Source organism: Salmo salar, chromosome 16 (genome assembly GCF_965601325.2).
Source record: "Salmo salar chromosome 16, fSalSal1, whole genome shotgun sequence".
Classification (NCBI taxonomy): domain Eukaryota; kingdom Metazoa; phylum Chordata; class Actinopteri; order Salmoniformes; family Salmonidae; genus Salmo; species Salmo salar.
In genome coordinates, this window is record NC_138306.1 from 44,061,602 (window position 1) to 44,074,752 (window position 13,151).

The 13,151-nt window shown below is 43.8% G+C and overlaps 1 protein-coding gene across 1 annotated transcript in view; it reads right to left on the reverse strand.

Moving 5' to 3' along the window:
• abca7 (ATP binding cassette subfamily A member 7) overlaps positions 1-13,151 on the reverse strand; it is a 42,488-nt gene that overhangs the window by 6,986 nt on the left and 22,351 nt on the right. The window contains exons 26-40 of the mRNA XM_082962736.1: positions 10,047-10,173; positions 9,895-9,918; positions 9,596-9,741; positions 9,333-9,457; positions 8,815-8,907; positions 8,192-8,384; positions 7,843-7,937; positions 7,694-7,732; positions 7,406-7,511; positions 7,238-7,312; positions 6,958-7,127; positions 6,480-6,657; positions 5,711-5,826; positions 5,277-5,421; positions 4,867-4,990 (exon numbers count right to left, since the gene is read on the reverse strand). Of these exons, the coding sequence (XP_082818862.1) occupies positions 4,867-4,990; positions 5,277-5,421; positions 5,711-5,826; positions 6,480-6,657; positions 6,958-7,127; positions 7,238-7,312; positions 7,406-7,511; positions 7,694-7,732; positions 7,843-7,937; positions 8,192-8,384; positions 8,815-8,907; positions 9,333-9,457; positions 9,596-9,741; positions 9,895-9,918; positions 10,047-10,173 (1,756 nt within the window). The remainder of the gene's footprint in view (positions 1-4,866; positions 4,991-5,276; positions 5,422-5,710; positions 5,827-6,479; positions 6,658-6,957; positions 7,128-7,237; positions 7,313-7,405; positions 7,512-7,693; positions 7,733-7,842; positions 7,938-8,191; positions 8,385-8,814; positions 8,908-9,332; positions 9,458-9,595; positions 9,742-9,894; positions 9,919-10,046; positions 10,174-13,151) is intronic.

The following is a 13,151-nucleotide window of genomic DNA, read 5'->3' on the forward strand; positions in this document are numbered from 1 at the left end:
ATTTGGGTAAGGTTTTTTTCTTGCCAGAGTAGCCTCGTTTCACTGTTAAAAATAAAATTAAACCATCTAGTGTTCAGCGAATGATGCCACTTGGGTACACTGCAGCATCCACTGAGAGGTTCTTGCTGCCAAGGGAATGCCTGACAGCTTGAAAGATGTTTTGGACACTATAGTGAAAATGGTTAACTTTGTTAAAGCAAGGCCCCTGAACTCTCGTGTATTTTCTGCACTATGCAATGATATGGGCAGTGACCATGTAACGCTTTTACACATACAGAAGTACGCTGGTTATCAAGGGGCAAAGTATTGACACATGTTTTTGAATTGAGAGATGAGCTTAAAGTTTTCTTTACTGACCATAAATTTCACTTGTCTGACCGCTTGCATGATGACTAGTTTCTCACATGACTGGCCTATCTGGGTGATGTTTTTTCTCACCTGAATGATCTGAATCTAGGATTATAGGGACTCTCCGCAATTATATTCAATGTGCGGGTCAAAATTGAGGCTATGATTAAGATGTTGGAGCTTTTTTCTGTCTGCATTAACAAGGACAACACACAGGTATTTCCATCATTGTAGGATTTTTTTGTGTGCAAATTTACTCAAGCTTACGGACAATGTCAAATGTGATATAGCGAAGCATCTGAGTGAGTTAGGTGCGCGAATACGCAGGTACTTTCCCAAAACAGATGACAAACAACTGGATTCGTTATCCCTTTCATGCCCTGCCTCCAGTCCACTTATCGATATCTGAACAAGAGAGCCTCATCAAAATTGCAACAAGCGGTTCTGTGAAAATTTAATTTAATCAGAAGCCACTGCAAAATTTCTGGATTGGGCTGCGCTCAGAGTATCCTGGCTTGGCAAATTGGGCTGTTAAGACACTGATGCCCTTTGCGACCACGTACCTATGTGAGAGTGGATTCTCGGCCCTCACTAGCATGACAACTAAATACAGGCACAGACTGTGTGTGGAAAATGATTTAAGACTGAGACTCTCTCCAATACAACCCAACATTGCAGAGTTATGTGCATCCTTTCAAGCACACCCTTCTCATGAACCTGTGGGGAGTTATTCACAATTTTCGATGAACAAATAAGGTTTTATATGTAAGATGGTTAAATAAAAGAGCAAAATCATTGATTATTATTATATTATTATTTGTGCCCTGGTCCTATAAGAGCTCTTTGTCACTTCCCACGAGCCGGGTTGTGACCAACAACCTGTGTGTGTGGCAGGCTTACAATGATGGCAAAAAACAACATTTGAGAGTGCGCTGACCCTGGTGCTAGAGGGGGTACGCAGCTGGAGGTTGAATGTTTTAAGGGGTGCGGGACTATACAAAGTTTGGGAACCACTGATCTAGACAATGTATCTCAATCACTCCCAAACACATTGAAGATCATAGATTATTTTATAACTTGAAAAAAGCTGAATTTAATTAAATCAGCCCTACTGAATCTCAAGACCCCGATGGAGGACTCCATCTCTAATTATGAAATCCCAATTGTTTGCCATTTAAAATATTTAGGAGTATATATAAATAAAAATAGAAAAACCCTTAAATGAGTACCGTAATTTCCGGACTATTAAGCGCACCTGAATATAAGCCGCACCCAATGAATAAAAAAAATATATATTATTTGGAACATAAATAAGCCGCACATGTCTATAAGCCGCAGGTGCCTACCGGTACATTGAAACAAATTAACTTTACACAGGCTTTAATGAAACACGGCTTGTAACAAAAATAAATAGGCTTTAACGAAACACGACTTGTAACAAAAAATAAAACATTAGCAGTAAGCTTTAGTTGTCTTTTTGCACTGAGTCAATTCCTCACGCTGCTGTTTCCAACGTCTTATCGACTCATTAAGACCAAGCTCCCGTGCAGCAGCTCCATTTCCTTTTCCAACAGCCAGATCAATCGCCTTCAACTTGAAAGCTGCATCATATGCATTTCTCTGCGTCTTTACCATGATGAGGGTGACAAAATGACTACCGTAATCAGAATGATGGGAAGTTTGAGAGCGCTCGATTTAATCTAAACAGTAAACAAAAAAGTTGTTTGACCTTAACCCGTTCGTCAATTTCACTGGTCTAATGAAAGCTTCATGCCGGCAAAAAACTGAGCACGTCACAGAATGTGTTTTTTGGAGAAAAAAAAATTGAAAGCGTGGGGAAAAAGCGTGGGGAAAAAACGTGGGAAAAAAGTTCAAAGCGTGGGAAAAAAGTTGCGGCTTATAGTCCGGAATTTACGGTAGTTGTGTCCGAACTTTCGACTGGTAATGCATTTCCTTCTTTAGATAAAACCATTGCCAAAAACTTTAATAGAACCCTCAATTTAATTTCAGTAGATAGAATAATATCCCAGTTGCTTTAACCGGCAGAATATCTATTGTCAAAATGAATATATTACCACGGCTGAATTTCTGTTGTTCAATGCTTCCCATGGCTCCTCCCTTCTGGCTATTTGGATAAAATTCATAGTGCCTTCAGAAAGTATTCAGACCCCTTGACTTTTTCCACATTTTGTTAGGTTACAGCCTTATTCTAAAAATTATTTAAATATATATTTTTTCTCATCAATCTACACACAATACCCCATAATGACAAAGCAAAAACAGGTTTTTACTACAGGTTTTTATACTTGGGGGAGTTTCTCCGATTCTTCTCTGCAGAACCTCAAGCTCTGTCAGGTTGGATGGGGAGCGTAGCTGCACAGCTATTTTCAGGTCTCTCCAGAGATGTTAGATCGGGTTCAAGTCCGGGCTCTGGCTGGGCCACTCAAGACCGAAGCCACTCCTGCGTTGTCTTGGCTGTGTGGTTAGGGTCGTTGTCCTGTTGGAAGGTGAACGTTTGCCCCAGTCTGAAGTCCTGAGCAGGTTTTCATTAAGGATGTCTCTGTACTTTGCTCTTTTCATCTTTGCCTCGATCCTGACTAGTCTCCCAGTCCCTGTCGCTGAAAAACATCCCCACAGCATGATGCTGCCACCACCATGCTTCACCGTAATGATGGTGCCAGATTTCCTCCAGACTTGACACTTGGCATTCTGGCCAAAGAGTTCAATCTTGGTTTCATCAGACCAGAGAATCTTCTTTCTCAAGTCTTTAGGTGCCTTTTGGCAAACTCCAAGCGGGCGTGCATGTGCCTTTTACTGAAGAGTGGCTTCCGTCTGGCCACTCTACCATAAAGACCTGATTGGTGGAGTGCTGCAGAGATGGTTGTCATTCTGGAAGGTTCTACCATCTTCACAGAGGAACTCTAGAGCTCTGTCAGAGTGACCATCAGGTTTTTGGTCACCTCCATGACCAAGGCACTTCTCCCCCGATTGCTCAGTTTGGCCAGGTGGCTTGCTCCACGAAGAGTCTTGGTGGTTTCAAACTTCTTCCATTTAAGAATGATGGAGGCCACTGTGTTCTTGGGGACATTCAATGCTGCAGACATTTTTTGGTACACTTCCCCAGATCTGTGCCTCGACAGAATGCTGTCTCGGAGCTCTACAGACAATTCCTTCGACCTCATGGCTTAGTTTTTGCTCTGACATGTACTGTCAACTGTGGTACCTTATATAGACATGTGTGTGCCTTTCCAAATCATGTCCAATCAATTGAATTTACCACAGGTGGACTCCAATCAAGTTGTTGAAACATCTCAAGGATGATCAATGGAAAAAGGATGCACCTGAGCTTAATTTCGAGACTCATAGCAAAGGGTCTGAATACTTATGTAAATAAAGATCTGTTTTTTATTTTTAATACATTTGCAAACATTTCTAAAAAGCTGTTTTCGCTTTGTCATTATGGGGTATTTTTTTATTTTATCAATTTTAGAATAAGGATGTGCCATGCTGCTGCTCCAGTTTCAACTGTTCTGCCTGCGGCTATGGAACCCTGACCTGTTCACCGGACGTGCTACCTGTCCCAGACCTGCTGTTTTCAACTCTCTAGAGACAGCAGGAGCGGTAGAGATACTCTCAATGATCGGCTATGAAAAGCCAACTGACATTTACTCCTGAGGTGCTGACCTGTTGCACCCTCGACAACCACTGTGATTATTATTATTTGACCCTACTGGTCATTTATGAACACTTGAACATCTTGGCCATGTTCTGTTATAATCTCCACCCGGCACAGCCAGAAGAGGACTGGCCACCCCTCATAGCCTGGTTCCTCTCTCGGTTTCTTCCTAGGTTCTGGCCTTTCTAGGGAGTTTTTCCTAGCCACCGTGCTTCTACACCTGCATTGCTTGCTGTTTGGGGTTTTAGGCTGGGTTTCTGTACAGCACTTTGTGACATCAGCTGATGAATTTGATTGATACCGTAACAAAATGTGGAAAAAGTCAAGGGGTCTGAATACTTTCCGAAGGCACTGTATATGGCAAGTTAAACAATCTTGGAAAAAGGGAAGGATGTAGGAGGACTATCCGTACCAAGCTTTAAATGGTATTTCCAGCTATGATGGCCTATGGAGTCCCTTGAAAAACCCAACTACCGAACCATCCAATGATGCGATTTATAAATAAATGATCCTGAAAGGACTGATCTCTATAATATATAAACAACTTTTGGAACGCTCATATTATGAGATAGCCATTAAAAAAGTATGGTCCACAGATCTAATTGAATCTGAACAACCCTGTAACTGGAACAGAACATGGAAAAATATGACCTTGGCATCCCTTAATCCGAACCATCAATTTATCAATTTTAAGTTTGTTCACAGACTATTTAACACCAAGGAAACATTTTACGATGAAATGGAGAATGCGGGCTGATTTTGTACCTGCAACCCCTCCCTCTGGGAAAAAAATACTAAACTAAATAAAAAGTTGGTCACAATAATTTTTTTAATTATTTTACCCAGTCTCTGGAAAGCGTCCGACATAGCCTGGTTCTTAGCCATGTCGATGAGGCCTCGACCCAGACAGAAGTGGGGGAAGATCAGGAAGACTTTCTTTAGGATCTTGTTGATATCGTTCAAATGCTGAAAAGCAGACAGACGAGTTCATGTCTGAATACCATAGTAAAAGAACATTCAAATCTGATTTGTTAATCTGCAGCCATGTTTTCTTCCAGTAACACTGGGAAACATTTTGCAATTGTAGTGGTACAAGCAAGTTGAAAAAACAACATTTAAAGTAGTACACTGTTGTACCATGTAACCAGACAGCCTCAGCTGACCTAGTGTTGGTTGTAAATCTAAATATCAGCAGAGCCATGAGACTAATCAGTAGCCCTGATATAATATCATAGTCAAGTGCATGACCCACCTGATCTACGAACAGCTCCAAGACAAAGGTGGCTATGCTGCCGTTGATGCCGATGAAGAGGTTGATTGAGGTGAGGACAACATAAGCAGTGCTGGGGACACTGAATAGGAAGGAGGCTGGATACATGAGAGGAGTGATAGACCAGCTGAAATGGAGGATAGAGAAATTCTAATCAGTAAGAAGGAATTTGTTTCGTAATGCACCATGAACTTTGCTAAGAACAACTCTGTAACATTCTTTAAAGGAGACCTCAGCTATTGAAATAAAATAAACATTGATATGACCACTCAACCAAACATACTGTCGTAGTGATGTTTGAAAATATAAATCATAATTTTTATAATTGTTTATTACTGAATGTAATGAAGTGCACATACAACATCATTAGTAATGAGTACAATGATAACAAAACCACCAGTGTCCATGGCCCTTACCCATAAAGCAAGAGCAACAGGACCAGAGCAGGGAGGTTTGTTTCAGACACATAGGACTGTTGCTGGAAGCAAATGAAGATGAGGACCACCATAGTGGCCGGGACTGTATAGTTCAGCTGGGAGAAAGTAAAAGGCCAGTTAAGTACAATTCAATAGAGATGAGACTTATCCCCTGGGTCCAGTTTTTCAAAAGTTATCTATTAGGGATTTCACCTATCGGATATGGTTAAATGCATAGAAATATAATGAATAGAACAAGTCAAGTCAATGATTCGGCCATTCTATTTCTATGCATTTAATCTTATCCGATAGGCGAAATCCAGATCGATAACTTTAAAAACAATTGTGCCCTGGAGTTACAGTACGTGCCACTGAATGATAGAGAGACAAGGATTGAAAGGAGACGTTTTACTGTCAACATTATCAGGCTTCTGAAACGTAGACAATACATGCCTACTTTCATTCCCCTTGTGTCTCTTTTTCATCACTTATGAATAATATAGGTTATTTATCTTAAATGTGTTGTTTTCTATTGTTAGGTATTACTGCACTGTTGGAGCTAGAAACACAAGCATTTCGCTACACCTGCGATAACATCTGCAAAATGTGTACACAACCAATAAAATTGTATTTGATATGATTTGATATAAAGTTGATATTTGAGCCAAAACTCAAGGTAACTAGTGAATAAGGCTCTGGAGTGTACCTTTTATATTAGTGCTAACAAAACGGGTATCAGTTAAGCCTATCAGGATGGTGGGAGACTGACCATGTCCCAGGTGAAGTTAGCCAGCCAGTAGAGAATGGGCCGGACTCCGCTGACAAACTGAAGGTGCTTGGCTTTGCTGACCCTCTCCTCGATGAGAAACAGCACAAAGCTCGCCGGCACAAAGGACATGGAGAAGATCACACAGATGGACACCAGAACATCTACTGAGGTGGTCATCCTGAAAACAGAGAGGTAATGAGTATGGTAAGCACAATTTATTCTGTATTTTGATAGCAGAAATGATTAGTCACTTAAGGCCAGTGTGGTATCATGTTTTCCTACCTATCACATTTTCATACTAACAGTACTCAACCTGCTCTGTACAGTACAATTATTGTCTAATAGTGCTTACAACAAGCAATTCCAAAAAGAGGGATTTGATTCGCTCCGACACACTAAGCTTAGGCTTAATCAACAATGGGACTTCTTGGTGTGAATTGAATAGGAAACTAGAGAGAAAGAGAGACAGAGAGCTTACATGGCAATTTCAGTGAGCTGTTCCTTGGTGAGGTTGAGAGGGTGGTTGTAGGCGGTTATGCCATACTTCATTCGCTCTGGCCCTGGGGGCAGGCTGGCACGGAGCAGGCCATTGTTCATGACATTGACAAACGATGCCATGGCGTGCCAACCCTTGTTGTTATACCACACCTAGCAGGGGTGAGGTAGAGCTTAGGTAACAGTGAAACAAAACACACAGATGCACATGCATACACACACCCACAGGTGCTCACACACACACTCATCCTTTGACCTCTCACCTTAACATTGTTCTGACTATTGAGTCCACCCAGAAACTCTGGTAGGCGACCGAGGAGCTGATTTAATGAGCTATTCTGTGAGAAAGAGAGAACCAGACATTAAATAGAAACAACAAAGAAACTAAGAGGAAACCTGACGTTGAGGGTGTAAAAGATTTCAACTCCTACCTGTGCCACTTTGTAACGTGATCGTATAGACATGACTGAGTCCTCCATTTGGTAGGCCTGTGGGACAGCCTGAGTACCTCTGCCCCCCAGAGAGAAGCCCCCATATCTATAACAGAAACAGACATCACATTTACATCAGAGTAGATGGAATGTAATGTATTAGTAATCTCTCTTGGACAGCATCTGACTAAATTATGCAAGATTTTAGTTGTGGGATAACCGAGACTGGGGCTGTAGACAAGTGATGTCTATGATTTACATGGTGAGTAAGTATCCCACTCCACTTACCTGAATTCATTGATCCACTTCTTAGTGGCTGAAGTTAGGCTGAAACCGTAAGAGTGTAAGAAGAAATGAATTTGTAAGGTGGAAAAACAGATTTAATCACAGTAATACTTTCTAACAAAGATAATAATCAAGTGAGAGGTGTAAGATACCTTTTCTTCATTATCTGAGGGTAAGTCTTGACCAGGTAGTCCGAGATATTGCGGCCGGTCATATTCTGCAGGATATCCCCTGTCAATCTCTGGACCTGTGGAACATAGAAACAAGTTCCAGTACACACAACAGTATGTGGATATTTAGGTATTGGATATTTATTTAGGCAGGTAGCTAAGTCATTGAGAACAAATTCTCATATTTTAATGAAAGTCTGTCATAGGAGATTAGTTACAGTACCATTATTTATGCAATGTTTAACCACTGAGAACAAAGTAACAGTATATATAATGCAATGTTTAACTATAGCGAAGAATAAAGTAAAAGTGTTTATTATGAGGTATTGACCTGTGGAGGGGGGATGCCTCCGGCTCCTTCGGGGCAGTCTGGTAGCATCCTGCGGACCTCCTCAGAGCTGCACTCACAGTCAGGAGATGGCTTGTCTGCAGTCCAGTTGCCCCTGTTGAAGAGCTGCCAGGTGGAGTAGAGAATCTGGGGCCTCATGAACATGCCTTCCTCCTCCTGCAAACACTGAGGATCCCTGCAGGGGACACATCCCAGCGTGAAAATACGCAACGACACCCAATCGAGCAAACATAAGCCCAACTTAAATCTCTTATGTTCATGCTAATATGCACTGTCCCTCCAGAAGTGTCCTTGGGAAAAGTCAATAGCACTAAGTCACAAGTCATGTGGGGAACCTGGTGAATGACAGGTCCATAATAGAATGAACCCTCTTTCTCATAAAAACACACCTTTACGCGCAAATGAACTGAGAATACATTGAGACAACAGAAAAAACCTTGTTGGTAATGCCGATAATGAAGATAAAGTGGTTTACACTTTAAAATGATAACACATTGGTGTCTGCTTTCCTTTGTGGTTGCAACTGGACTAGCCAGGTAACACAGTGTTGTGTTCCACAGTACGTGTTGCTTTAGTAGAGGAGAGAAGCGAGGAGAAGGCCTTACGTGCTGTTTTCCATGCACTTGGTTCCAAATCCAGGCCGGTCCAGAAGGGCATCCAGCAGATTCTGAATGGCAGGATCCCCAGGGGCATCGTTGCTGGAAAGAGGACACCACACAGATAAGGTTCAATACAAACAAAGAAAAATAGGAAGACAAACCAGAATCTGGCAACATGGGAACAACTGACTCCTTGAAGCTCCAGTCCAAACATTTATTAGAATGTTAATCTGATAATTGCCATTCAAGACTACAGCTGTAGGATCTTAATCTGATCACCCTGTTGCAGGAGAACTAAAACTTGTAGTATATTTGAGGTTTAAAAAGGCTTCTGTAGTTTGTCATTTTCAGACTTGATTTTCCCTTACGAAAAATATATTAACCCCTACAAAAATGTCCAATAATTATAATCCACATAATAATTCACATTTCCTGTTGCTGCAGGATTATTTTCCTGCTGTAGCAAACTGGCTCATATTAAGATCCTACATCTGTACTTGAAATCGATAGATGTAGGTCTTTACCTGAAGAAGGTGTACTGTTCCCCGTACATCCAGGGCTGTAGCTGGAGCGAGGGGTACTTTCCGAACGGAGGGACGATGAGGCTGAAAAGGAGAGCGATCAACACAAACACAGCAGGCAGCACGATCTGAAACACAAGGACATGGTGTCACAATAGCCTGTCATTGGTCTCTCTTCATTGCATCACATGCTTGTATTTTAGTTCATATCAGACCTTTTATTTGATAAGGTCAACTGATTGAGAATAAAGTTTATGAGTCTGCACCTGAGCGAAGAAGCCCCTGCGACTGCGGAGGGCATACAGCCACCTCTTGATGAAGAGCGCACGCAGCTGCTGCCACGTCAAACCCCAACCGGTCAGAGGGACACCGCCATGGCCATCCCCACTCAGCAGGTCTGTCTCCTGGGGCTCTGTGTGCAGGAAAGGCCCAAGCATGGTGGAGAGAAAGAAACACATTGTTCATTGAGCCAAACGACTCTTATTCCAACTGCTGCAGTTAGGGTTAGGGGTAGAGAGCTGTGCTTCTGAAAAAAAGGAAGTTAAAGGCCCACTACTGTAGGTACCTTGCTTGCGAAGCCGTTTTCTTCCTGGCAGCAGTGCAAAGAAAGAGAGTCAGAAAGGAGGACAGACCATGTTAAATAACAACACAGGAAGACTGTGTTTCTAGGCGTGTTTCTATGTGTGTGTGTGTGATTATGCTTTCCCTTGTGTTTACCTGGATCCTCAGATGGCTCTCCAGACAAGCCCTGTCCTTGACCCTGCCCATGGGGTGTGTCGGCTTGTCCTGGGCTGTCCTCTGGGTCCACGTCCACCCCTGTCTCCTCAGCCACTCTCAGAAAGATCTACAGGAACAGATTACATTTTTTTTACATCTTCTGCCTTGTGTGTTAGAATCAAGTAGATAAATGTCATGTTTCAATTAAGCAATAAGGCCCGAGGGGGTGTGGTATATGGCCAGTATACTACGGCTAAGGGCTGCTCTTATGAACGACGCAACGTTTTTTGGCCATATACCACAAAGCCAGAGGTGCCTTATTGCTATTATAAACTGGTGACCAATGTAATTAGAGCAGTAAAAATAAATGTTTTGTCACACCCGTGGTATACAGTCTGATACACCACGGCTGTCAGCCAATCACTCAGGGCTCACAGTTTATAATAACTAATAGAGAACTCAGAAAACAAAAATGCTAAATTCTGGGGAGAGAAAGGATCTGCTTGGAGCCAACCTACTGACTTATCAAACGGGATCTTTTCTGGTAATCGTGGTAAGCTGGCAGCCTAAGCACATTACCGTGACAGTAACTCCGCAAATATACTATTCCGGGTAAACCCTGCTTAATCTAGTTAAAGCTGGGTTTTAACTGTTCACAAGAGGTTCAATGGACAGCTTGTAAATACAGGTCAGTTTAGTGCAGTCATGACTATATTTAGGACGAGCTTCATGTAACTTTGGCCTGTTACACGCTAGTGTCTACGTAATATAGTGCTTAGAGCAATTTCTGACACAAAGCCTCTTTAAGCCCTAAATGTCTGTGAGAGAGACTGTGTGTGTGTCATGTGTGTGCTAATGCCTGTGTGTGTGTGAGAGAGAGAGAGTAGCCAATTATAAGCAAGCATGCTGACCTTATGGCCTCTTGGCCAGCATGGGCTCCGGTCCAACCCCCCCCCCACCCACCCACCCAAGCTGTGCCTTTGTAGTGTGTGTGTGTGTGCGCGTATATTTGTGTGTGTGTATACAGTGCATTCGGAAAGTATTGACTTTTTAATTCCGTTACAGCGTTATTCTAAAATTGATTAAATTATATTTTTCCCCAGCAATCTACACAAAATAGCCCATAATGACATTTTTGCAAATGTATTAAAATTCAAAACAGAAATACCTTATTTACATAAGTATACAGACCCTTCACTATGAGACTCGAAATTGAGCTCAGGTGCATCCTGTTTCAATTAATCATCCTTGAGATGTTTCTACAACTTGATTGGAGTCCACCTGTAGTTGTAACGGCTGTTGTCGTAATGAGACCAAAATGCAAGCGGGATGTGGTTACTCATCTTTTTAATGTAAAGAATGAAGCAAACACGGAAAAACAATAAACAATAACGACTCACGACAGGCTAAACATACAAAAATAATAGCAGTGCAAGCGCAACTACCCACAATTAACAAACAAAACACATCCCTATATATAGGACTCTCAATCAAAGGCAACTACAAACACCTGCCTTCAATTGAGAGTCCAACACCCAATTACCTAACATAGAAATTACTAAACTAGAAAGAACATAGAAATACAAAAACATAGAACATAACCCAAAACCCAGAAATAATAAATCAAACACCCTTCTAAACAAACCACCACCCCGAACCACATAAAACAAATACCCTCTGCCACGTCCTGACCAAACTACAATCACAAATAACCCCTATACTGGTCAGGACGTGACAGTACCCCCCCCCTAAAGGTGCATACCCCGGATGCACCTCAAAATTAAAAAATAAATAAATAAACCCCTAACTAAAGGGAGGGAAGGGAGGGTGGCTGCCGTCAACGACGCCACCTGTGCTACACCCCCCGTCCCCAACCCACCAATACTGGAGGTGGCTCAGGTGCGGGACGTGGACCACGCTCCACCCTTGGCTTAGCCCACTTTGGTGGCTCCCCTGGCTGCGCCCGGCTGGCGGGCGGCTCTGGCGGCTCCGGACTGGCGGGCGGCTCTGGCGGCTCTGGCGGTTCCGGACAGTGGGCCGTCTCCCCTGGTTCCGGACACCCTGGACGAGGCACTGTTGCCGGACACCCTGGACGAGGCACTGTTGCCGGACACCCTGGACGAGGCACTGACACTCTGGACGAGGCACTGTTGCCGGACACTCTGGACGAGGCACTGTTGCCGGACACTCTGGACGAGGCACTGTTGCCGGACACTCTGGACGAGGCACTGTTGCCGGACACTCTGGACGAGGCACTGGAAGCCTGATGCGTGGTGCTGGTAGTGGAGGTACCAGCCTGGGGACACGCACCTCAGGGCTAGTGCGAGGAGCGGGAACAGGCTGAGTTAGAGTGGGCTGACGCACTGGAAGCCTGATGCGTGGTGCTGGTACAGGACGTGCCAGCCTGGAGACACGCACCTCAGGGCTAGTGCGAGGAGCGGGAACAGGCTGAGTTGGACTGGGCTGACTCACTGGAAGCTTGATGCGTGGTGCTGGTACTGGACGTGCCAGCCTGGAGACACGCACCTCAAGGCTAGTGCGTGTAGCGGGAAACACTGGACCGTAGAGGCGCACTGGCGGTCTCGAGCGCAGGACTGGCATCACCCCTACTGGCTGGATGCCCACTTTCCCCTGGCACATGCGGGGCGCTGGTACTGCGCGTACCGGCATGAAAATACCCGGCCTCGTCACAGCACCCATCACCCCAAAGCACGGGACCTGTCCAGTCAATGGTCGTTTGGAAAAAACACGGGGATTTGGCTTGGGACTTAATCCTCGCCCAGCCAAACTACCCGTGTGCCCCCCCCCAAAAAAAATATTGGGGCTGCCTCTCGTGCTCTACCTGCCTCCCAGGCAGGTTATCACAGTGGTCCAATAATTGTTCCCATGTCCAGTCAATTCTTGACTCCAACACCTCCAGCGACCAAGATGCCATCTCCTCCCGAGCGCGTTGCTTCCTCCACTCCAGGTGCTGCTCCCTATAGTCCACCCGTAATCCCCTTTGCTCCTTTCTACGCTGCTTGGTCCATTTTTGGTGGGTAGTTCTGTAACGGCTGTCGTCGTAATGAGACCAAAATGCAAGCGGGATGTGGATACTCATCTTTT